General features: G+C 55.4%; 1 protein-coding gene across 3 annotated transcripts; it reads right to left on the bottom strand.

The window, feature by feature from the left end:
* Nucleotides 1–388: 388 nt before the first annotated feature.
* ADAMTS15 (ADAM metallopeptidase with thrombospondin type 1 motif 15) lies at nt 389–25708 on the bottom strand. 3 transcript variants are annotated; one of them, XM_086383111.1, is made up of 8 exons: nt 23943–25708; nt 11783–11915; nt 11412–11579; nt 10931–11214; nt 7472–7649; nt 5815–6025; nt 5533–5708; nt 389–3730 (listed from the first exon to the last, which is right to left on the bottom strand). In XM_086383111.1, the coding sequence occupies exons 1-8, from the start codon at nt 24897–24899 to the stop codon at nt 3651–3653; spliced, it is 2187 nt and encodes a 728-aa protein (XP_086239237.1). In that variant the 5' UTR covers nt 24900–25708; the 3' UTR covers nt 389–3650. The 3 variants fall into 3 exon arrangements, with proteins under 3 accessions (XP_086239237.1, XP_086239236.1, XP_086239238.1); XM_086383110.1 differs by having other exon boundaries at nt 5815–5996; nt 23943–25706; XM_086383112.1 differs by lacking the exon at nt 23943–25708 and adding an exon at nt 13398–13653 and having other exon boundaries at nt 5815–5996.

A 25708-nucleotide genomic window follows, 5' to 3' on the forward strand; every position in this document is an offset into this window, starting at 1 on the left:
CGGAATGAAGCGTTCTCTCTGGAAATCTGGGATCCCTCCTAAGGAAGGCAGCGTACTGGGCCCCCTAACCTCGGTCTAGCCCCAGAGGCCGCCCCTCAGGCTGCCTGCATAGCTATTCCTTCTGGTGCCCACCCCCAGCCCCCTCTCAGCAGGGTATGCCCCTCCCCATCAGCTCTCCTCCCTTGATTCCTCCCCCACGCCCCACTCCCCCAGACCCAGTGCTCCTGCTCAGCCCAGGCCGACCCCTCTTTGCACTCACTGCACCTGTCACCACCTGGATCTTTTCCAGCCTGGGCGCTCACTGCATGGGGCAGGGACCCAAGGTCTGGCCCTCAGCGGATGCTGAGAGAAGGTATGTAGAGAGAAGATGAAGGCATGGAGGCAGGACACGGGTCTTAAATACAACTTTATTGGGAGCAGGCCGTCGTCCCTGCAGCGGCCAGCTCCCACGTATACACAGTATACACAGCCCCGCCAGCACCCAGGTCCTTCCATCCTTCTACAGCACCCGGAATGCAAAAGAACCAAACACAAGAGGGGCTCTGTCAGTGACAGTGTCTAGCGCCTTTGAGAGCCAGCACCCAGGCCGAGGACATTCAGGACCTTCCTCCGGTCCTCAGCTCCCCACCCCTGCCCCAACATGGCAAGACCCGCGAGGCTGGGCTCCTCCAGTCAGTGCACGTGACGGGCAGATCCTTACTGGTGCGCGCCCCACCCAAGAGGTGGCTGCAGCCCCCAGCACGTTCCTCTTCTTCCACAGACACAAGAGATCACTGTAACTTTTTGCTCCGTCACCAGAAACCTGTGCCTTGAGGCTTCTCTCTGCTCAAAGAGAAGAATATGTTCTTGGAGAGTACGGTTGGATTAGTGATGTGGTCCCAGACAAGACATACCTCCCAACTTGTCTCACTCGTGCTTCTTTTCAAAAGGAAATTAAAAAAAAAAAAAGGTAAAAGAAAAACATCACGACAGAAAAGAGCATTGAGACCCAGCTTGTGTCAGGAACAAGATTGGTTGTCCCTCCTTAAAATGATTCATCAGGCCGCTCTGCTAGGGGCCAGACGCCCCCACGGACGGCCTCTCCCTTCCCACCCACCCTTCTGCACGCCCCCGCGCCACCTCGCCTCTCCTCACCAGGCAGGCGTGCACCGAGCGGGGGGCAGTGCTATCGTCAGCCGGCGGGGGTCCACCTCTGCCCGGCAGCCCCCCAGCGTTCACTCAGGCAGGAAGGGGGTTCATCCTCTCTGCCTTCTTCAAGGGTGACAGCAGCCCAGCCTAAGACACCCGCCTGCCCTCTGCCCCCAGCAGGAGCTGGTTCAAGGGCTCAGCCAGGGTTAGACCAGGATTAGAACACGGTCCCAGGCTCACTGGCTGGCCCGCTGGTCTGCAGACTCTGACTTGCAGGGAAACCCGATAAAAGTGCTGCCTGCCTGTCACCTCACTGGGGTCCAGGACTCGCCACCTGTACTCAGAACCAGAATCTCTGGTGTCCGTGCTAGCGCAGCCGCACCCTCAAGAAATACCCTGCTCAGCCAAAGAAGCTCTAAGCCCAAAGCATCTTCCCACTCGGAGCTGCAGGAAATATCCCGGTTTCCATTCCCCTACCATATCTCTGAGACAGACAAGTCTCCAGCAGCACCAAGGGCCCCTGGGTCAACTAACTGATTGCTGCTGCCTCCTGAAACCTGTCCCCAAGGCACCTGAAGAGAGAGACCCTGTCACATTTGGGGGCCTGGGGGATGGCTGGGCTGTGGGAGGCAGGAAACAGGCACCCTAGTTCATCTCTGCATCTGGGCAGCTCAGTCTATGGAGGACGACAGCCGGGGCTGCTGGAAGCACCAGGGTCACCACTGCCCTGGGGAGGGAAGGGTGTGTACCCAGAGAGCAGACCTGAGGTAGCAAACAGTGAGCCCCGTTATCCAACTACAGAAACTGTGGCCTGTGATGCAGTGGGACAGTTCTCAGGCCAGACCACGTGCGGCTCTTCAGACGATGTCCACCTGGACATTTGGCACCTGGCCCTTCTGGGCGTGTCCCACATCCCCCCAGTGGGGTCAGCACCATGGCAATGCTGGTTTAAGATAACAGCCTCATTTATACCTGCCTCCCTGGAGGAAGAAGCCATCAGAACTGGGGCCTTCTCCTCCCTCCCTAGGATGACATGCCCTCAAAGCTTAGCCCCCGAGACAGCAGACCCTTCCAGATCACCCTTCAAAGTCACTGCTTCAGCAACAGAACCTGTCATCCCTCGGAAGTTTCAGCATCTCTTTTGGATGGTCGGATCCCTCGTGAAGAAGACAACAATCTCCATGCTGACCGCCTGCCTCCACCTGCAAAGCCTCAGAGGACACCAGCACACAATCCCTCCCACTTGTGTGGTGGCCAGACGACGCCGGGAGGAGGGACGGCCGAGAGAGGAAGGAAGATGCAGCCAGGCCACTCCCCACCACTGCACACACCTCATTCCACATGGAGTGGCCCAGGGTCCGGTTACACCTGTCCTGGCCCTGCCCCTCAACTCTGCCCACCCCCAGCCAGTTTTCACTGTTGAGTCCACGTCGGGCAGGAAAGAAAGTGGCTGAAAGCACCAAAAAGACCTGCCTTGTTCAGAGATGGCTCAGAGCCCTGGGGGCCCCTGAGGGTGCCAAGCTGCCGGGCCATGGCTCTTCCAGCAGCCTGTGACCTCCCTGCGGGGGGCGTGGTCCCTGAAGTTCTGCTGGGAGGCGCCTGTCCATCCTCCTGTCCCTGGGAGGCTGGGCCCGTGCCTCCTGCCCAGCTCTGCACCCTTCTGAGCTTCACCGTGAGGCTGGCCCCGGAGGAGCCGGGCATGAGGTAGACTGTGCCTTCGTGACTTCGCTTCCCCGCCCAGGTCCTTGTCCCTGGATGTGGGTGACCTCATGACCTGGGCCGCGGGCCACTGCCTGTATGGGCAGCTGGCAGGGAGGCGGCAGCATGATGGGCCCGACAGTGGGCAGGAGGGTCACCGGCTCAGCACGGCCTCAGGATGCAGAAGTCCAGCTCCTGGGGCTTCCGGCGCAGGTCGCACTGGTCGCGTGCCAGCAGCCGCCCTCCGTGGCCCAAGCACTTGAGCGGACGCCTCTTAAACCCCCGGCCACAGCTCTTGGAGCAGGGCGACCAGGCGCCCAGCTCCCAAGTCGGACAGGGCTCCCCGCAGCTGCGCGTCTCCGCCGGGCGATGTGCAGCATCACAAGTGGATGCCCCGCGCTGCCCTGGGGACCCGCGACAGTCCACCAGCCGCCGCTGCAGGCCGCCCCCGCAGCTGGCCGAGCACGGCCCCCAGCTGCCTGCCACCCAGCGCGCAGGGGCCCGGGCATCCGGCTGCTCCACCTGGTTGGAGAAGCTGAGGACGCTGTTGTGGTGCACCGAGGGCGCCCGGGGCTCCTTGGGCAGGTAGAAGGAGTAGCGGACCCGCGGAGGCGTCATCTTGCCCACGGAGAGCACCTCCACCGTCAGGGGCTCCAGGATGGGTCGCGAAGCCTGCAGACTCTCCACCGCGGTCCCCGTGCCGCTGTAGCGTAGCAAGCTGCCCTTCACCACCAGGTCCCGCTCCACGGCCGACACCACGAAGTGCCCATTGAGCAGGTATTTGCCTTGGCTGTTCTTCAGGGCCAGGTAGTTGTCATCTCCGATCAGCCCCTTGTAGCCGCGCTGGCGGATGTCGATGCTGGAGGCACCCGCTGGGATGGCCACCACGAAATTGTAGCCGTGCCTGCGGTGGAAGGATGTGTGTTAGAGGGCTGCAGGCCTCTACCCCGCTGCCCTCCGCCCCCAGATCGGTTCCTCTTCCCCAAACCCCCCAGCGGCTCACGCAGGCAGCAGAGTCCATAGCCTGGCCCCATCCAGGGTCATACAAACCAAGTGGTGGTGAGGCTGCCTCACCCACAACCAGATCCTCCAGAGGCAGTGGAGAGGAAGGAGGAGGAGCAGGTTGGGGGGAGGCTGGGGCTCTGTGCGCGGAGGTATGTGTGCGTGCTCAGTTACTTCAGTCGTGTCCCGACTCTGTGCAAGTCCATGGACTGCAGCCTGCCAGGCTCCTCTGTCCATGGGATTCTCCAGGCAAGAATAATGGAGTGGGTAGCCATGCCCTCCTCCAGAGGATCTTCAACCCAGGGACTGAACCCAGGTCTCCTACGTCTCCTGCACTGACAGGCCGTTTCTTTACCACTAGCACCACCGGAGTACAGGGAGGTATGTGGCCCCAGAGTCAGGGACCCAGACCAAGCCTTGGCTGGGGTGTCAGCTCTCTGATGAGTTCAAGTGAATCAGACTCTCTGGGCTCCACAGCTCATCTACGCAATGAGCAGGTTAAAAGAGCTGATGTCTTAGGCTCCTTCTGGCTCCACTAGTCTATGAAAGGGACACCTGCCATTTAGCTAGTGAAGCAAGTCAGGGGATCTACCTTTAATTCCCCCCCCCCCCCACCAGGTCTCCCCTGCAGGTCTCTGAGACTGCAATGCCATTGGCTCTCAGTGTCTGAGCACCCAGGTTGCACCCAGGGCTCGATAGAGGGCACTGTGTCTGGGGGAACAGTGGAGGCTCCTGGACAGCCATCAAGGCCTTCCCACCAGCAGCATGTGGACTCCCAAGTTCTCAGAGCCAATCATACCCCTCAGCTGAGACAGCAGGGGCTCTGCTTGCCTCCTTTTCCAGAGAGTGGATCTGGACTTTGCAAGGAGCGCAATCCCCTGAAAAAGAGGGGCTGTGCTGGACCTTGGAAAGCCAGGAGCCCAGGCTCTGCTGGGACAATTCTCCAGATGATCAGGGAGGGGGCTCCCTCACACCAGCTGCTCACTCCCCTGTCTCCCTGAAGTTTATTGCTGTTCTTGCCTTCATCCCACTCCCAAGGCCAGGGCCTCATGCTCAGGAATCAGGGAAACTGTCACATCTATCCCCAGGTAAGTTTTGTTTTTTATCAACATCAAGAACATTTAGTGAGCATTTATTATGCACCAGGTACTATGTTAAGCATGTTACTCGAATTAATTCCCTTAACCTTCACAACAGTAGGACTGGAAATACACTAGCACCGTACTCACTTTACAAGTGGGGAAATCTGAAAGCCTAGAGATTGTGTCACTGGACTAGGGTCATCAAGAAAGTGGGAAATGGGATCTGAACATACGTCAGTCTCACTCTAGGACCCGAGACGGGCCCTAATGACTTTACTGTCTCCCTAAATATCATCTCCCGCTAAGCAGGGTCCTACTCAAGACTCCATCTTTGTTGGATGAATGAATGAATGAACATCACTCTCATGGGTGAGCATGAGTAGCCTCCACAGCAAGGGTGCTGGCCAGGATCTGACATTTACCCCATCTAACCTGGGAGCTGGTGATGGACAGGGAGGCCTGGCATGCTGCAGTTCATGGGGTCACAAGGAGTCGGACACAACTGAGCAACTGAACTGAACTGCACTGAACCTAAGGTTAGGGCCTGGGGGGTAACTCCTCCCCTCCCGCCCCCATCCCTCCTCTCCCTGTCCTGGACACACCCCCAGGGCCCAGAACTCACATGGGCTTGGTGAAGAGTCCTGACACCTTCTTGCAGCTCTTATTGTCTCCTCCACACACCCCACACTTGTCGAACTTCTTTTTGGAGCCCAGGTTCCCATCGCAGCCTGCCTTGATGCACTTGCCCTGGACGCAGACTGAGGTGGAGTCTGGGGTACAAGGCGTGCCGTCCACCACCTGCAGGGCCCCCCAGACAGGGAGAAGAGGAACAGGGGCAGCTCAGCCCGACGCTCCCTAAGACTGTGTCCCCCTGTCCCCCGGCCTCCTGCCCGGGCTCACCCACCTTGGGAGCCAGCACGTAGAAGTAGCCGGTGCCGTTGGCTCGGCAGATGAGCTTGCACTTGTCCCGTGGGGAGACACCCGAGTACTTGGGCACCCAGGCCACGGCCAGGGTGAGCCGGTTGGTGCTGTGGTTGTAGCCGTTGAAGGCCTCGCACTGCTCCTCCCGGAAACTCTTGCCAGAGGCTGGGGAGGGAGGAAGCACTTGTAGGAAGCTAAAGGGAGGGGCAGTGGGGGAGAGGGCAAAGAATAGGACCCCGCCCCGTGTGCTTGCTCAGCCTCCCTCAGCTCTAAACAGCTCCTCTCCACCCTTGGCTGAGTGGTCCTCATCACCAAAGCCACCCCATCTCAAAGGACCAATGCAGGCTGGGACCAAAGGATGCAGGATACAGATGATAATGCATCCCCCAGACAATGTGCCCCCTTCCCCAGTGGTCCAGCCTTAAATTCCCTCTACATCAGGAATCCTAAATAGAAGCCTTCAGTGACCTATTGAGACTGTTTACAGAATGTTCTTAAATGCATAAAATACATACATAGATTACAAAGAATACCAATTATATTAACATACAACAATCAATATATTTTGAAACATATTTGTGATGCATGTGCTTCCTTGTTAACTCATTATATAACAAAATTCAATGATGAGTCTAAAAAAACAACCAGAAGGTCTTCCCTGGAGGTCCAGGGGTTAAGACTCCAGCTTCCACTGCAAGGGGCGAGGGTTATTTGCCTGATCGGGCAGCTAAAGGTCCTACATGCCGTGCCACACAGCCAAAAAATAAGATTAAGTAAAATATTTTTTAAAAGCTTCAAAAAAAACTAAGTGTAAAGTGGTGATGAGCACAAATGGCATTTTGAGGAATCTGCCACAACTGAAAATGCGTAATATATGAAAATACCTGGGATTTCTAGCAGGGGCAGGGCCACAGACCAGCATTACAGTTTATTGCCTAACTAAGAGAAATACTAAATTTTAGGTGGAAAGGTTAGCAAAAAACAAACCAAAAAAACACTAAATTCCTAACTTAAAAAACTATTAAATTTTAGATTAAAAAGTTAGTAAATATAGAGATGTCATCTTCCCCCCACCCAAGTTCAAGAGGCTTGGAGGAAGAATTCCTGCTCATATGTAAGTAAGAACCACCTCTGAGTTCTAAGCTGGGCTGTATCTATTCCAGTCTCATAAAAATAGCAAGAAACTGAGAATGTGGAAAAGATCTAATTTACTTTTATCCCAACAAATTACAGAGAGCTGATCACGGTCTATAGGAAAGTCAAACAAGGGATATGTAACAGTTTTTTTTTTTTTTCCTAAACCATTTTATTTTCATTCTGCTATTGTTATTGCAAAGGATTATTCTTAGAAAACACATAAATTAAAAGCTAACCTGTTTAAAAGGATTCCTGCCTATGAAGATGGGCTTGTCAGCGCTTAACTAAGAGGGTTCTAGTGTCCTGCCCCCCTTGGGCCACTTAGCCTTCCAGCCTCAGCCTCAGAGGATAACAGCCCTGGCAGAGGTGAGTGGGCAGAGAAATGATACCACGAGATACCTCTGCAGCTGCAGACTCTGCCCCAGGGGCGAGGACCTCAGTTGAAGTAGCTCTGTGGCCTCCAGCCCACCTCCCCAACCGTGCCACGGGCACCCCCTCCTCACCCGAGCTGGGGCAGGACTCCAGGTTGCAAGAGCGGTATTTCACCCTCACGCCCTCACAGTACTTGCCGCCGTTGGCAGGGGTGGGGTTGCTGCACTGCCTCCGGGCCAGCTGCACGCCCCCTCCACAGGTGCGCGAGCAGGGGCCGTAGGGCTCCCACTTGGCCCAGGAGCCGTCCACCTGCGAGGAAGGGACTGTTACACTCCTGCAGGGTCCAGGCGCCACACGCGCACCCGGATCCTACAGGAGAGCTACCCGGGGGCAGCCTCCACCCTCCCACCCCACCAGGACAAAACCCACTCTGTTTCCGGGCCCGGGACGCACACCACACTGTAGCCTGGAGATGAGCAAATGGCCACTGCTCCGAGTTAGAAGCCAGGCCGCACGGGAGGACGGGGCTCCTGGCTGCGGAGTCGGTCAGGGACGCTCCACCTGTGCCCTCACCGCATGGGTGGTCTTGAGCAAAGCAGAAAAGCTGCCTCAAGTTTCAGGTGTTTCACATGCAAAAATGGAGCCAGCACATCTGACCTCAGGCATGAGGTCAGGTGGAAGATTGAAATGATGCAACGTGTGTGATATTTCCCAGGTCAATGCTGGCCACCTCCCAGGAGCTCAAGGTTCCTCTTTACATATTGTTAGTGTCCTTACAAGAGTCTCTGGGTCTAAAGTGGCCAGTAAACCATGTCATGATAGATACCCGAATAGTCTCATCTGTGAGGTTTCTACAATTCAGACACCAAACCAGATTGGCTGTCACCTCAGTCTGAGGTTCCATTTGTGAAAGTTTTGCTACAAGCAGATGTAATGTTTGTGTTCAGAGGAGATAAAGAGAGGAGACTATTAAGCAATCCTCAAAGTCTATTTGGCTTTGGGGTGAATTATGCAGTGTTGTTTTACTTTTCAAGAGGGTGGAGAGAGGATAGAGAATTTATAGTCTTCATTATGTTTTTCTTGGGATGACAGTAAAGTTAAGTTCTCGGCATTGAAAACACATGGGGTGGGCGACAGGGGATGAGGCCCCGCTGTACAGGCTGGGGTGGAAACATGGTCACAGATCATCCAAAGCCACCAACCCATGAGGAGACTAACTGTGACTGATGTAGGTACTCAGAGCATTTCTCCCATCTGTTCTCTGTCAGAAAGTTTCTGTTTCATTGTTGCCAGCGTGTCTGTTTCATCCTGCAGAAGACCACTTTCCCTTAACCCCGCTTTCTCCTCAAATCAGAGCCCACCCCAACTCAGCCCTTCCCTTCCTCAGCGAGTCAGCTATACCTGCTCTTTCTACCTGCTGCCTCTGCTGTGCCTTGCACCACAGAAGCCCCCTGGCCATGGCAGCAGTGACCCCCTAAAGATCGAAAGAGTCCGTGCCCAGGCCTGTGGTCCCCAGTCTTCAATATTTAACTCTGCTCCTGTGGCTTCTGAGATGATGCTACATTGTTTTACCTGGCATCACTTCTTCCTGCATGCTCCTACAGGAAACACTTCTGCCACGCGCCATCCAATCACTCATTTGCCCAGTATTTGTTGAATTGTTACTACAAGCAAATCTCTGCCTTCAAAGCAAACGCATCCCAGCAGGGAAGACAAACAATAAAAAGAAGCCTGTGCACCTGCTGTCAGATGGGATTAAAGCAGGTGGGGGAGAGGGAGGTGGGGCTGGTCCTGGCAAGGTGGGCTGGCACCACTGGGGATGGGAGAGAGTCAGATGCCATTGGGGGATGGCTTGGCCCAGTGAATACATTGAATAGGGACGGGGCAGGGGAGCATCTGTGAAGGAGTGATTCCAACGCTGGACCACCAAGTCTCCACTCAGTAACAAGCTGGTGAGGATCTGAGTTGCGTAAGGGGCGATGGAAAGCTGGTCAGATCAATGGATGGACTGTACATAAAATAGACTTGAAGAATTGCTGGAGTTCAGAAACTAGAGGCAGTTAAACTGGGGAAAATGGGGCCTCAGTGGACAGAGTGGGATTCCTGAACTGAGGTCACTGGGGTGATTAATAAGCTTTGTGCTTTGATCTTGACTGCTGAGGGCAATAACTCCCTGAAGGGCCAAGGTAAAGAAGCGACAGTCTGCTCAGAAATGAGGTTGAGGACAGAGTGGATTTGGCTGCTGAGGGACTGACAGGTCCAGAGTGCCTCTCTCATCACGTTTCCTATATCCAACGTCCTCTTAACCTATTTCTTTACCCTCCAGATTCTTCTTCCCAAGAGAAGGAGGTGGCCATGACTGGCCTGTCCTCAAGAGCTCCTGGCCTCTGTGCAGCAGACTAGGGGTCCAGGCAGTCTCTGGCTGGTTCCAAACCACCCTCTCAAAGATGTCCCCAGTGGAGCACTGATCCCCACAAGCCTCCAGCTCAGCCCACCTCCCAGACTCTGCCCCATCTCTGCCCGTTGAGACCCCACTTATCCCTCACGACTCTCTTCCAGTCCGCCTTCCTCATCAGTGCTTTTTCAGGCCCCTCCAATCATCAGTGGGTTCTCATCCTTGTTCTCCACGACATGTGTCCTGCTCTGTCTCAACGCACAGCATACACTCCCCCACCCCATGGATGACAGTTACATTTCTGATTTCCCCACTAGACTGTGTGCTTTCTGACATGGCCCATGTTTTCTTTGCTTTTCTGACCACCCAGAACCCTGAACACAGTGGGTTGTTGCCTAATGAATGAAGTTTTAATTAAATGTATATTCCAAAAACAGAAGATTTTACAGAATTCTGTACCACACCCATCTCAAAGAAATTGATTTAAGTATTTGATGAATGCTTTTTTATCATGTTGCCTCTGAGTACATAAAAACCCCACGGCAAGCTCTCCTGTGGACAGGGCCGAGGCAGAAGATGGACGGACAGTCCCCACCAGGATCCAGGGAGAGGGTGGACCTCCTACCTGGAAAAGTGCCAATCCTTTTGCTATCCCAACCCAAGATGGGAAGAATATAAAACTCTTACTATATTCAGAGAATATCTGGGTTTTGAATTTGTTCTGGTTTGGTTGGTATTCCTATTTATCAGGAAAAAAATAACTTTCATTCATTTATGTTTCAACTTCAAAAAACAACAAATCACAACAGAAACTGAAGCTAAGTTCAGGATGTAACAGATGAGCCTGGTGCACCTCAGGCTCCCTGGCCATGAACTACCCAAAGAAGGTAGAAATGAAGAGCAGGTCACGAGCCAGTCGGAGCTTCAGGGGCTGGAGGCTGGGTCCTGAGCCCCTCCCAAGGAGATGGGGTGCAGCTCAGGACTGGGAGGTGGGAGGCTTGCCAGCTTCCCTGACTGGCCACATCATTTTTCTCCAGTCTCATAATCAAGAAGGGGACAGGACCACCGCCAGTCGTGGAGACACCCACAGCACTGACACAGCTACAGCCACGCTGCAATCTGCACCGGGCTGGCCCCCTGGGGAGGCTCCTGAGCACCCCCGCACCCGCCCCTCCGCGCCACCGCCCCCACTCACCCGGTACTTGTTGGGGTTGTGTCTCTCCACGCAGGCCCCCTTGAGGCAGAAGCGGCCCTCGCCGCAGCCCGTGCCGTCTGCCCAGGGGAAGTGGCGCGTCTGGCACACCATCTGGCCCCTGGCCTTGCCCGTGCACCACAGCTTGGTGCAGGACTGCATGTAGGGGCAGGGCTTGGAGCCCACACCAAAGGCCAGCTCACACTGCTGGCTCAGCGGGTAGCTGGCGCCCGGCAGGTCCTCAGGCAGGGAGACGGGCTTGCTGGGCTGGTCCAGGAGGCAGTCTCCTGCGGGAGCCGAGGATGTTCATCAGGGACGGGCCCAGAGAGGTGGCCATGGCCAGCGCGGGGTCTCGAAGGCAGGGAGAGGACGAAGCCAGGGACACGGAACGGGCCCCACCAGAGCCCAGCTCCTCGAGTCGCGAGTGAGATGGGTAACAGAAGACAGATGGGCCGGGCGGCCCGCCTCCCCAGGCCCCGCTCACCGTGCCCACTGTCCAGGAAGTCGGTGACGATGGCCGCGCTGCAGGCCGACCAGGGGTTGGCACGGTCAATTTGGATGAGCGTTGGGGACATCATATGATTGCCCCGGAGCTTCCCGAACACCTCCTCGCACACCTTCACGTTGTCGTGGGGCATGTTGAACACGTGGCCTGCAGGGGAGACGAGGGGCCTCAGAGGGGGGCCGTGGCATGGGGGACCCATGGGGCAGGCCCACCCAGAAGAGGGAGCCACTGCTACAGGGCCTTGAGGGAAAAAAGACAAATGTCCACCCCTGCTCAGAGCAGCCAGCTCACACCCAGAGGGAGCAGAAGGGAGCCCTGCCCTCGACCCCCACCCCGAGAGCCCTGCATACCCAGCTCGTGGGCAGTGGTGAAGGCCGAGGGCAGCCCATCATCCTCGATCACCGAGCAGCTCCTCTTGGGGTCACACATGGTGCCCACGTCGGCCATGCCCAGGGTGTCACAGGTGGTGGCTCCACACAGGTCCTGCCCGGGAGGGGAGAAGCAGAGGCCGGCAGGAGTTAGAGATGTAATGTGGGGACCCGTTGAGAAGGAAGGACACTCAACCCACTTCCAGACCACGGGGACCCATCACCTCCCAGCCAGGCCCTTTGCCCAGGGGGTTACGGGCTGCTATTTCTGGAATGAGCCCAGGCCTCGGGAGGAGGCCTCGGGAGGAAAGCTTGCTGGCTTGCAAGCTGAGAAGATGCTGCCCAAATCCTACCCAGGAAAGCCCCAGGGAGGAAATCAGGAGGCCATAATTACATGAGAAGGACCACTGCTTCCTAGAGAGACCGCCTTCCAGCCCAGGAAGTGGGGACTCCCCAGCTGGGTGAGGTTCTGGTCGTGGCTAACTGGGTGGGAGGGGGTAGAAAGCCAGCGCTCTCCCAGCAGAGTCGGCTCTGGGAGCCTGGGTCCTCAATGGGGGATGGCCTTCAGACAACCATGAATTAAGCTCAGACTCTCAGCCAGCGGGTCACTGGCCAAGGGCCCGCCCTGCCCGAGGCCCAGCTGCTACGGCTGGGAGGGGCAGAGCGAGGCAGATGCAGGCCCAGATCCAAACCCCACTCCACTGGCCACAGAGCTCTGGGGACCACAGGCTTGACAGCTGCTACGAAGACTATACATAACAGGGAACAGGACCTGAGCAGAAAGGGCCGTCCCTCTTTTTGTCCTGAAACAAGCTGCTGTGGGCCAGGGCCTCCAGCAGCCCTCGGGGAGCGCGTCCCACAGGGCTTGGGAGCACCATGGGCCAGCAACACGCCAGGGACCTTGGCGCCCTGAGCAGGACGAGAACGGGACCCCTGTGCACATTCTGCTCCTCCTGAAGTCACTTTGAACAGGTGACACTGATGCTGTCTGCATCCTACCCCTGCCTGTGGAAGGCCATTGGGCTGTTTACAAGAAGTATACGGGCAGCATCTCACGTGCCCCAGCACAGGCTGAGGAAGCAGAGGTGTTATCACACACATCTGTTGAGGGTGGAGCCTGCGACTCGTGATCACATCTCATCATGGGGGTGACCTTGGGTCTGCAGCTGACACGCAGAGTCCTGGGAATCCCCCAACCCAGCCTGGAGTAGGGCTTTCAGCACCACCCGCCCCACAGACGCCCCCTTTAGACTACCCTGAAGCTCGAAGATGCTCAAGCCCCAGCCAGGATCTGGGGTCTGGACACTCAGGCTCTCTCGGCCTCGTCACTGCTGTTCACCCTGTGCCTCTGGAGCCCCCCCCTGGGGAGAAAGCACTGCTGGTGTTTCCCTGTGGAGCCCAGCGGCTCACACAGCACACACACACAGCTGTGCTCAGCTGTATGTCTCTAGGGGTGTGTGCGCATGTGTGAGCATGCACACACATGCCGACGTGGGGAAAATGTAGGCAGCCGGGAGGCATAAGTGGGGCCAGGGGGCATGGGAGGAAATGCGGTCATAGTACAGAAAATCAGCAAAATTTAATCTCAAGCACTCACAGGTTTACCACCTGAGCAGTCAGGCTTGGCTTCCCACGGTCAGGTGACAGTCACAGCTCCTCACAAGTTCACAGGGCTTCTGGCCAGAGAACCCCCAGGGGATCAGACCAAACTGGAGGACACCCGAGTCACCGGTGGGTGAAATGCCGTCTCACCCTTGCTCACGGCACCTCTGCCCCTTCTTCAAGCCCCCCAGGCACACCTCAAATTCCATCTCTTTCAAGTACCCTTTCCTCATCTAAGGCTCAGAAAGCTCTCCTTTCCGCCCCACCCCCGGCCCCTGAATTCTGAAACCCAGAAAACACCTGCTGTCAGGACACAGCAGGAAGTAGGGAAGAAGCAGCTCATCAGTGGTTCAAGAACCGTGGCCACTGAGGAGCAGGCTGGGTGGACAGAGTGACCTGGGGACAGAGGATGGAAGGGAGGCAGGAAGGCTCCTGCAGGGGCAGAGTGAGGGGGATAGGGGAGCACAGGACCCCACAGAGGTGGTCACCCCTGGAAGTTCCAGCCTGGCAATCACAGCCTGCAGGGACAGCCTCTGCCAGACAAGCGTGTCACACTGTCCCCAGGCCGCCATGGGTGCCCTGTACTGGCCTTGAGTGGGAGAGGGCAGGACCAAGAAGCCTAGAGGCTGGCCCTAGCCCATCACAACACAGACATGTCACACCGTCCCCAGGTCACCATGGGCACCCAGCACTGGCCTCATGTGGGAGAGGGCAAGACCAAGAAGCCTAGAGGCTGGCCCTGACCCATCACGACACAGACATGTCCCTTCAGGCAAGTCAGCCTATTCCCTGGGCCTTGTTCCCCTCCTGGAAGGGCCAGCTCCCACTGAGAACCAAGACAGTCCAAGTGCCGTGAGCCTCTGCCCCTTGGCAGCTCAGGGGAAGGAAACCTAAGGCCGATCTTGTCTGCCGACACACCCTGTGCAACTGATAAAAGCAACTCACAGAAGCGTGAAGTTACCCACAAGGAGGCTCAGAAGACCAGCCCCTGCCTTGCTCAGCCGAAGAGGCTGAATGGAGCGAGAGCTCAGGCCAGGGTCCGGCGGCTGCTGTAAAACCCACCTCTGCAGCCCAGAGGCCCTGGAAGCCGAGAGCTTTCTCCTTGCCCTCTCTTCTCTCTTGTCCTCCTTTCTCTCGGGAAGGCAGGTTTTCTCTGCAGCAGATGTGCCACTGAAGGCCCCTCCTGGCCAGGAGCAACCTGTTCTTGCCATTAAGAAACCCCAGTTTCTCTGGATCAAACGAGAGGAACAAGGCAAGAGCCGGCAACCTTCCTGAGGGTCAGGGTGCAGGCAAGAGCAGCCATGCCTCAAGAGCCAGCCTGTCGCTGGAGGAAGACCAACTGCTGGGTGTCTGGGGCTCTGCCTGGCCCTCAGCCCCATGTCAGGGGAACTCTCACTGGGCCTCCTGCTTTCAACTCCCACAGGTGACTGTGTAGGGCCTGCCGTGCCTCCCTTGTGGCACTGAGTCTCCACCCTTCTGGAGGGATCTCACACGTACTCCAGCTGCCTTAACCGCTTTACACAAGGTGCTTGTCTCCAGAACCAGAGCCGCTTCTGGGTCCTTCCACCTACCGGGTGCAGGCACCGCCCAGTCCAGCTGCCACCTGCTTCACTATTTCTGGGGACTTGCTGATTCTTCTTGTAGCCACAGCCACTTTTCCAAAGGACCCAAGAATCCTCTTGGCCAAGAACCTAATCCTCCTGGATCATTCTTTTCTCTTTTTATAACAATAATTTAGGATTGGAGCCATAATGGGGAAACAAATAAGGATAGCAACCTCACTCAGTTAGGTAAAGAATCCACCTGTCATGCGGGAGACTGTCTACAATGCAAGAGACCCAGGTTTGATCCCTAGGTTGGGAAGATCACCTAGAAAAACAAATGACTACCCACTGCAGTATTCTTGCCTGGGAAGTCCCATGGACAGAGGAGCTCGGCAGGCTGAGTCCATGGGGTTGCAAAGAGTTGGACGTGACTTAGTGGCTGAGCCACTACCACCACTGCCACCCCACAGGGTTCACCATGTTTATCAAGACTGTGAGCTACACACACACCACCCCTCCCAACCAGCTGTCCTCCTACAGTCCTCCTTCCACCTCGTTTCACTTTTCCCACCATCTACTGAGGTGCTTGATGTTTCCCAGGAGTATGAAGAAAGGGGACGACAGAGGATGAGATGGTTGGATGGCATCACCGACTCAATGGACATGGGTTTGGGTGGACTCTGGGAGTTGGTGATAGACAGGGAGGCCTGGCGTGCTGCGGTTCATGGGGTCACAAAGAGTCGGACACGACTGAGCAACTGAACTGAAACTGAAATGCATAGCTCAGGAACTCTACTCAGTGACCGGTGGTGACTTACATGAGAAGGAAACCCAAAGGTAACAGGGCACATGTATACCTGCGGCTGATTCATTTTGCTGTACAGCAGAAACTAACACAACTTTCTAAAGCAACTATCCTTCAGTAAAAGTTAATTTAAAACATCAAGCACAGTAAATTTTTTTATGTGGCAGAAGACACATGTTCTGATGGAGACATTTTCCTGCTCACATTGAATTTCTGGGCATGAGAGGCCATGCTCATGGTCACAAGTCACATCACAGCTTTCAAGAATTCTACTCACAGTTCTTCATAGTCTCTCTCTCATTCTACAGGTGAGGAAACTGGGGCTCTGAGGGCTATGATGACTCCCCGCCAGCCAGGCCACTTTGAAGTAAAGAATGGAGTCAGAATCCATTGGACACCCAGGGCAGCATGGCCTTTAGTCTGAAGAGTATCACATGAGCGAGGGCTCAGTTCACCACTGGTGAGACCACCTGCACTGGTATTAACATGGCCCCTGAAGTCGGTTGCCCACCTGAATCTCTCTCATGCGTCACTGGAGTTCCTCGTCAAACTCAAAATCCACTTCTGTTTGCAATCCCCAAGGACAAGAGGGCCTTGCTTTGCTAGAAGGAAAAGAATCTATCAGCTCAGGGTCTGGGCAGCGTGACTCAGGAAGCCTAGTGAGAAGAGGTTGGCATGTCCTAACAGTGTGTATCTGCAGGTTCTGTTCCCCCAGGTCTACTGCATGGCAGATGGATTATTTACCACCTGAGCCACCAGGGAAGCCTAATTCTGTTCCACCAGAATACAAATCCCTCGAGATGCACAGAACGGTGTCACAGCAAGAGATGGAGGGAATCAGACAGGAATGCCCTCAGCGAGGAAGCAGAGGAACCCAAAGTTTGCAGGGGACCAGACTCTCTCCAGAAACTGTCACTTCAAGGAGCAACATGTCCAATGGTCACTGGCATTCACGTGGCAGATGCTGTTCCAAGTGCCTCACCTGCTTGTTGTCAGACTCCTCACTGCACCTTTGTGAAGTAGGTGCCACAACCAGGCCCCGTCTACAGATGAGCCCCGGGAGACCATGCGCAACCAGCCCAGGGTCAGCAGTGAGCTCGAGGCGAGACGGGGAAGGAGGGGCCGAGTGAGGGCTGAACCCAAGCCGTGAAGCCATGGAGCCTGATCCTCCCCAGGCCTGTGTGCTTCCTCCGGGGCATGAGCACTCCAAGAACGAAGGGGCTGGGGAGGGGCTCAAGAGGACAAGGTCATCCACTCTGGGCCCCTGACCCCAGAGCTCAGGCTGGTCACCAGTAGGGAGAGGCCGGGAGAGACACAGGCAGAGGGGAAGGCAGGCTCAGGAGCCAAGAGTGCTCTGGGAGAGGGGTCTGTGCCTGGCTCCCGACCCCATACTGACACGCCGAGCACGTCCCTGTGGTGCACCAGGGCAAAGCCAGACCAAGGAGCCTCGATGCGACGCCAAAGAACCTAAGGCTCCCTCTCCCAACTCTGCAGGTAACAACCTCAAGCAATGGAGGAACGATCCCCTGGAAGGAAGGTGAAACCACCTGAGCACTCAGGGTTCTGTGGTCCTCCCACCCCAAGAATGACAGCAACGTGCAAGGCCCCATCAGAGGGGCTACACAGACGCAGGGAGGCCCTGCCTGAAGGCATTTTACACATCACCGGGACTGGCCACTTCAGAGTCCAGAGTCTCCACACATAGAGGAAGCGTCAGGGCATACCTGCAGGGGGATGGGGCAGAAGGCTTCGCAGCAGAGCCATCTTAAACCTAAGCTCCAGCCAGGGGCCCACCCGCAATAACTGGACAACGGCAAACACACAGTCAGACTAAGGCAGTGATGGTAACAGGGCACCGATTCTGGAATGCCCAGTAACTCATCCCCTCAGCAGCCCTGCACAGCATCATTATCCGTGTTTTATGGATGAGGATAGAGAACGCCAAACAGCTGATACATTCAGTGTCATGACTAAATATGCAAGCACCAAGATCCCAAGTCAGCTCCGCCTGCCTCCATGCCTGTGTTCTTTCCATCATTCCACGCGACCCAGGCAAGTGTCACAGCAAACAGCTATGAGACGTTCAGAGGCAGGGGAGGGGCAGGACCCACAGGGGACAGACCTCGCTGGCTCTCCTGACTCGCCAGTGTCTAAAAATGCAAAGAATAGTTTCCAGTGCACATTCCTCCCTCCAAACTTCCTCCCCACCCTGGCCCATCACTCTTGGCTTCCTTACGTGCTGTAAGTAAGAAACGGGGCAGAAGAACCATTTCCCTACAGACAGGGAGAACCGTCTCCCCTCCGTGCTGTCTGCCTCCTCCCTCCCAGAAGGAGTGCAGTTGAATTTCCATTTAGTGATCAAGATTTACAAACTGTTAAATACCAAATCTACAGCTCGCTCGCTCTCTCTCACTCTCTCTCTCTCTGCTAACATCTTCCTCCAAGGCTGACTTCAAAAAAGATCCTAACAAAAGACAAAAATTCTAATTCCAAAAGCTACACGCTCCCCAGTGCTCATAGCAGCACTATTTACAACAGCCAAGACATGAATGCAACCTAAAATTCCACTGTCAGATGACTGGACAAAGAAGATACAGTCTCTAAATACAATGGAATATTACTCAGCTATAAAAAAAGAATGAAATAATGCCAGTTGCAGCAACATGGATGAATCTAGAGACTGCCATACTGAGAGAAGTAAGCCAAACAGAGAAAGACAAATATCATATGATATCACTTACATGTGGAATCTAAAATATGATACAAATAAACTTATTTACAAAACAGAAATAGAGCAAGAGACATAGAAAAAAACTTACGGTAACCAAAGGGGGACAGGGTTAAGAAAGGGATAAATTAGAAGTTTGGTATTAACATATATACGTTAAGATATATAAAATAGGTAATTTTACACTAAGGTTTTACTGTATAGCATAGGGAACGATACTCAATATTTTGTAATAATCTATAAGGGAAAAGAGGAGAAGGCAATGGCACCCCACTCCAGTACTCTTGCTGGAAAATCCCATGGATGGAGGAGCCTCGTGGGCTGCAATCCATGGGGTCGCTAAGAGTCGAACACGACTGAGCGACTTCATTTTCACTTTTCACTTTCATGCATTGGAGAAGGAAATGGCAACCCACCCAGTGTTCTTGCCTGGAGAATCCCAGGGGTGGGGGAGCCTGGTGGGCTGCCGTCTATGGGGTCGCACAGAGTCAGACATGACTGAAGCGACTTAGCAGCAGCAGCAGCATAAGGGAAAAGAATCTGAAAAAGTATACACACACACACACACACACACACATATACGTATGGCTTCCCTGGTGGCTTGGCAATAAAGAATCCACTTGCCAATTCAGGAGCCACAAGTTCTTCCTGGGTCAGGAAGATCCATCCTCTGGAGAAGGAAATGGCAGCCCACTCCAGTGTTCTTGTCTGAGAAATGCCATGGACAGAGGAGCCTGGCAGGCTACAGTCAGTCCATGAGGTCGCAAAAGAGTTGGACTTGACTTAGCAACTAAACAATGACAATAACAATATACGTACATATATAACTGATTCACTTTGCTGTACAGCTGAAACTAACACAAGGTAAATCAAAAACAAAGACAAACAAGCAAAAAAAGATCTTGACAAAATTGTGATTCTTTTTATTATATTGATAGATATATATAAAAGACATTTATCATTTTACTATTAGCATTTTTTGTCTGAACGCTAAATTTTACTGTCATGTTGCATCTAGTTCATTACGGAAAGAACTGGCCTCTATCCAAATGAGACTCCGGAATGCTGATCGATCCTATGCGGTGCAGGATACGGATTTGTTGTTCAGTCGCTAAGTCATGTCTGACATTCCCCAGGGAATGCAGCCCGCCAGGCTCCCCTGTCCTTCCCTAACTCCCGGAGTTTGCTCAAACTGATGTCCATTGAGTCAGTGATGCTATATATACAAATCTATGCTGTACACATACACATGGTATACATACACATCCCCACAAAACCCAAGGCCAGAATGGGAAGACAAGTGCCAAGCTTGAGATGTGAAAGGAAGAAAGGTAAGAGCAGGAGTGAGGAGAAGAAGAGGACGACAGAGACCCTGCCTCGAAGACCCTACAAGAGGAAGAAGAGAGCTTGGAGGAAATCGGGGAAGGGAGGGGCTAAGGGAGCAGCATGCGCGGTACTCAGCACACTCAGGAAAAACAGGTACATGAAGAAGTAAGCGGGCAAACCCCACAAACTACACACCCTAAAACCTGTCAGTCCCATGGAGGAGACATCACAGGGAGCAAACCAGAGTAGGGACTGGAGGAGCGGGCCTCCCACAAGAAAGAAGCAAGCTTCCTGTCCCATCAACACTACCTGCTTCCTTCTCGCCAGTCCTTCCATCCAGCATCTGTTTGTCCCTTATCCTCGGCTTCTGCACACCAGTGTTAAAGAGAATGATTTGGCCTCCAGCAAAGAGGGATCTTGGTCTTCACCAAGGCAGTCACACCACATTGCATTGGTTGTTTCCTTGTTGGAGGTCCCTGACACACGGTGAATTCCTAGGGGCCAGAGGCCACATCTTACGAGTATCTGTATCTCCACGCCCGGGAAAGCACTGCAAGTAACAGATGCTCAGCAAGCGTTAAGAGAATGTATGGATAAATGAATGGAAGTCACCCAACTACAGAGCTACCCAAACTGCAGAGGCATCCAACCTAAAGAAGAGAGAAGACCCAGGAAAGTGTGGTCCCACTGGGCCTCTGCCCAGCAGAGCGGAAGCCATAGAAACTTCTCCTCATAGAAATAAAAGTCCACGCAGAACAACTGGCTCTCATTCTCCACAGATCCTGGTTCCAATTCCGTGTGACCTCACCCGGCTGTTATGAGCTGGAAGCTGATCGCTTTCCACAATCCAACATGCACTCTTCCTCCAGGAACTTAGACTCATTCTGAATCTTTAAGGAAACTCCTCAAATTGTCAAAATCCTTGCTGTGTGATCCATGGTTCCTCCTTTGTGGACAGTAAAGGATCGTCCCTGGGTCTCGTCTTCCCAGTGTTTTAATTTCAACACCTCACATCCCCTCCTCTGCCTGCCAAGAGGACAGCAGGCTCCCACAGCCTGGCCCAGGCTCGTTGCCACTGCCACAGCACTGAGGGATTGGAAGGGAGCTCCACGTCCGCCCATCCAGCCCTTCTCCTGCTCTTTGCCGGGCACCCCAGAGCACCTGGAGCTCCCCAGAGCTGCTTGCCCCTTGTCATCACAGGAGGAAATATGACCCGGCCAAGCCCGACCTCTTCCTAACTGCTTCCATCCCATGAAAAACACAATTGTGTGATCAGAGACAATCACACCATTTTTCCAATATCTCCAGGAGACCCAAGAAATAGGTAACTCTAAATGTACCTGTCAGTTCAAGGTCCTTTAGAGACAAAGGTAATTTACAAAATAAGTACATTTCTAAAAACGTTTAATCCAAACAAATTATATATGGCTTACCAGACGGCATTAGTGATAATGAACCTGCCTGCCAGTGCAAGAAATTTAAGAGACACAGCTTTGACCCTGGATCGGGAAGATCTCCTGGAGGAGGGCATGGCAATCCACTCTAGTATTTTTGCCTGGAGAATCCCATAGACAGAGGAGCCTGGCGGGCTACAGTCCATGGGGTCGCAAAGAGTCAGACATGACTAAAGCAACTTAGCATGCATATATAATTCTTTTCAAATTTTAGTTTGAAAAAGCATTAATTACACCAATATTCTGATAAATATAAGCAGAGAAGCTCACACATCTGATTTAAAGGATTACTCCTGACCCTTACAAAGGTAAAGAATCTCCCTGCAATGCAGGAGACCTGTGTTCAATCCCTGCATTGGGAAGAACCCCTGGAGAAGGAAATGGCAACCCATTACAGTATTCTTGCCTGGAGAATCCCAGGGACAGAGGAACCTGGTGAGCTGCAGTCCATGGGGTTGCAAAGAGTCAGACACGACTGAGCAACTAACACAATAACTTACAAAGTAAGACAAAAGTCCCTCTTGTGTTGGCGCAGAGAGGTGGCTCCAGACTCCTGGAGCCCACGCCGGCCTCTGTCTAGAAAGCACAGCTGTACGCTGGCGTTCTCATCTCATACTGTTTCTTCCCCCGGGAGCTCAGGAATGAGCCATTCCTAAGACTCTGAGAACTCGGCAGGCCCCGGAGTCTGTGCTGATGAGGAGGTGGGGGAGAGACGTTTGCTATAAAGCACATATCTGCTTGACGGGCCTGCCAACACAGCCTCCCTCCCCACTCTCTGGCTTTGCCCTCGCGACGCCTGAGCAAAAGACAGCTTCTAAGGGATCACACCGCACACACCCCTGCTTCTGACCCAAGTGGCCACACATCTTGTGCCTAATATGCATGGCCAACAAGGCCCCCTGGGAGTGGGGAATCTAGCCCACACCAGCAACAGACAGAAGCTATCACACTGTTTGATTGCTGCTGCTTCACAAGGCCGATCCTTCCAACAGCATGACCTATACTCCTGCAGGAGTCCTGTTCCGAAAGTGAGCCACCCCACGAGGCGGCAGAGACACAGGTCTGTTACATTAGACTAGTGAGCAACCTTCACAGGGCATCCCGGGTAGCAGGTAGGCCAACAGCTGCTTTGCCCATTAAGAGATCTGTTCACAGCCTCTGCTCTCTCCCCAGCCATCTGACTGCCAAGCTGTGTGCAGAGGTCGAGGCCCCCTTCCTTGCAGCTTCCCTGTAACTCAGGCAGAACTTGGAGGAGTGGGGCAGTGACAGCTCCACAGACCTCAGTTGGAAGAATGAGCACAAGGAAACAGACTCAGGCCAAAGACCTCCCTAGAGGAACCAGGTGGTGGGAGGAGAAGGCTGGGAAAGGAGGAAGTTCAGCCCCAGGAAGGGCCCAGCTGTGCCAGCTGGGTCAGTGTGGAAGGCTCCTGCCCCAGCCCTGTGCGCACCAGTCCACCTGCATACAGCAGAGACTCAGGACCCCACAGGTACCCGAGGGCTCCGTGCCATCCCCAGAAGGCTGTGGTTATGACATGAACAAAGCGAGAGCCTGGCACTGATTCAAGCCCCAGCTCCCAGAGTCAGAGGAAGCAGGTCACAGGGACGCCCTCTTCTCTCTCAGTCTCTCACACCTGAGAAATTTCAAGACTCCGACAACACAGCACCCAATCTATGAATCTAAAATGTCAATAGATCCATAGCACCAAAGGCTTCTCTGATCTGCTATTCTGACCTTTCTAATCCCAAGACTCAGTGTCTTTCCAGCCCTGCAGCTGGGATCTGCGCTCTGTCACTGAGCTGACTCTTTCCGCGCGGCCGGGGGCGGGAGCTGGAGCCCTCACAGGACACGTCAGTGAGCCTGCTCCGGCGGAGCTACCTCAGGGCGCCCAGGTCCCCCATCCCCTGACCTGCCAACAGGGATACGGGACAATTCAGCTCAGCTCCGAGCAAAGCTCCACTCAGAGCTCCAGGCTCTGAACTCTCTGACTACTCCACCTGCTCTGAATGGGCCAGAAGCCCCCTCAGAGAAGAGCCAGACCCCGCGCTGCCCGGGGGAGGGAGAAGCAGCAAGGAAGAAGGGAATGCTCCCTGTACTTGAGTCTGTCCTTTCCCTGCAACCCACGAAAAAATCCAAACGAGCCCTCCACCCTAATCCAGACTTCCCAGGCCCAAGACGGATAGAGGACTGCAACGTGCTGCCTTCGAGAAGAACAGCAGGCGCTCAGCTCCCAGGTCCCCGAGCTGAAGAAGGAAGCCTAGGAAGGAGGGTCCGGAAGGACTCGGACGCCCCCTTGAAGAAGGGCTGGACTCTCCAACACCATCCTCGGGGCGCCCCCTATCGGCCGTGCAGACCAACCGCGGCTCCGGGGCGGCAACTTCCTGGGTCCCGGCCCCTCGGCGTCATTGGCCGCGCCGGGCCAACACCTTCCGAAGGAGCGGGCGTTCCTCCCACCGCCCACGTGCGTCCGCATGCACTCGAGTCAGAGCTCCGCCGTGCCTAGCGGCAGTCTTTCCCCTGAAGAGCCCAAGTGGCAGTCGGAAGAGATCAACGAAATTCAAACTCGGGGGTGAGTCGGTAACTGCGCGGCACAAAGGACATTCGGAGAGTTAAGGGCGGAGACTCCCGCCCCCCCCCCAAAAAATGGGGGCCACCTGGGTCCAAAGAGATGACGGGTCGACTCACCTGCCGAGTGAAGAGGATGGCCGTGTCCCAGTACTCCGGGTGCTTGTCACTCACTTTGTTCAGTTTCTTCTGCCACGCGCAGAAGTTGCGCAGCGTCAAGGCCGCATTGCCCGTGACCTTGGGCCCCGTGTCGCGGTCTCCGAGAAGCAGCACCTTGACCACGACGATGTTGATGGGGTTGAGGATGCTGGGGTGGCGGTAGAGCCGCGCCGCCGTGGCCAGCAGCGTCAGCAGATAGTGCTCCAGGTCCGCGCCGTGGAACTTGACCATCGACTCGTCCGCCACCACCAGCGTCTCCACGTATCGCGGGATAGACACGAAGCGCTTGGCGCGCCCGGACCTGCGTCGGCTGCGAGCCTCCCCTAAGCCGATCCGCCGAGGAATATAAGGGTCCAGGGCCCGCAGGATGGCGGGGTTCCAGCCTGAGCCCACCCCGCAGCGAGACGTGGAATCTCCGGGAGGCCCCCCGGGGGCGCCCCGGCGCTGGAGGAGGTGTGCGCCCTGGCTGTTGCGCTGCGTCGCCGGCGCGCTGGTGTTGGGCAGCGGGCTAATGACATACTCGGCGCCCCGGTAGCCGAAGGCTCCGCGTAGCCCCCCGCACAAGCTCAGGGCGGCGAACGAGTCTGGCTCGGCATTCACGTCCCCAGAATAGAAGCAACGTCTCAAGTCCGGAGAGCTGCGGATGAGTCCCTGGAGGGGGACGCCCAGGTGCTCAGTGGCGAAGGCGGGTGCCAAGAACTGAGCATCTGGCGTCAGGTGTAGGTAAAAGTCCTCCTGAAACGCTGTGATCTGAAAAATGAGTCCCTGATCCCCGGAGTCCTCGGGACCCTGCCAATAGTAGTGGCGGCCGTTGATGTCCGGGTCTAGTCGGATGGGGACCACCACCTCCCGCTCTGGCTCTGAGCCGCCAGCGGGTGCCCCGGCGAGAACCAGCATTAAGATGCCCAGCAGAAGCATGGCGCCGGGCAGCGCACAGCCGCGCTCTCGGAAGGGCCCGGCCCGGCTCCCCGACCGCCGGCACGGTCTCCTTGCAGCCCGCACACCGGAACCACCGACGCCCCGGGCCGCCCGCAGCTCCCAGAAAGGAGAACCCCAGGGAGGGAGACTCCTCCCAGAGCTGTGAGCGTGCACCGAGCAGCTCGCGCCTCCTACCTGTGCCTTTCCAAGCAGAGCGCGCCCTGGGAGCTTAAGTACAATCGCTGTCAAGTGCAAGGACGAAGATTTGCAGCGGAGAGCTAGAGGGAGGTGCCGGCCGCTTCTCCGAACCCCAGCGGTTCGCAGCGCAGCAAACCAGGCGCTGGGCGAGCCTATTAAAGGCCCCCTCCTCTTTGGACTGCCCAGTCAGCGCTCTCCCTCCCTCCTCTCCCAGCCTCCCAAAGCTTGCAGCCTCCTGGGGCCACCGAAGAACTCGATCCCGCCTCCCGAGCGCAGAGCCACTTGGCGGGGAGGGAGTGGCGTTGCGCTGAAGCAGGAGGCGTGGGCTGGCCAGAGCAACCCGCGGCGGAGTCTGCATCTGCGTCCGGCCCCAGTGCCCAGAGCATCAGTCCGGACCTGCGGCTGGCTGCGCCCTGGGTCTTAGCCTTTATCTCAAGGCAGTTGGGGTCAGGAATGCAATATGAAGACTGGAGGCTAACCCCCTCTCCCAGACCCACCTCAGCCCTCCCGTTGCAATTTCCTCATCACTGCTGGTGCTGCTGCTAAGTCGCTTCAGTCGTGTCCGACTCTGTGCGACCCCATAGACAGCAGCCCACCAGGCTCCTCCGTCC

This window comes from Bos grunniens, chromosome 29 (genome assembly GCF_055505025.1).
Source record: "Bos grunniens cultivar Pamir isolate PY7600 chromosome 29, Bosgru_T2T1.0, whole genome shotgun sequence".
Classification (NCBI taxonomy): Eukaryota; Metazoa; Chordata; class Mammalia; order Artiodactyla; family Bovidae; genus Bos; species Bos grunniens.

Coding starts and splice junctions, on each gene's coding strand:
- ADAMTS15 (XM_086383110.1), bottom strand. CDS start 24,899: ATGCTTCTGCTGGGCATCTTAATGCTGGTTCTCGCCGGGGCACCCGCT. Junction 11,916..23,942: donor CCATCCTCTTCACTCGGCAG/GTGAGTCGACCC, acceptor CCTCCCGGGCAG/GACCTGTGTGGAGCCACCAC. Junction 7,650..10,930: donor ACAACCCCAACAAGTACCGG/GTGAGTGGGGGC, acceptor CCTTCCTCGCAG/GTGGACGGCTCCTGGGCCAA.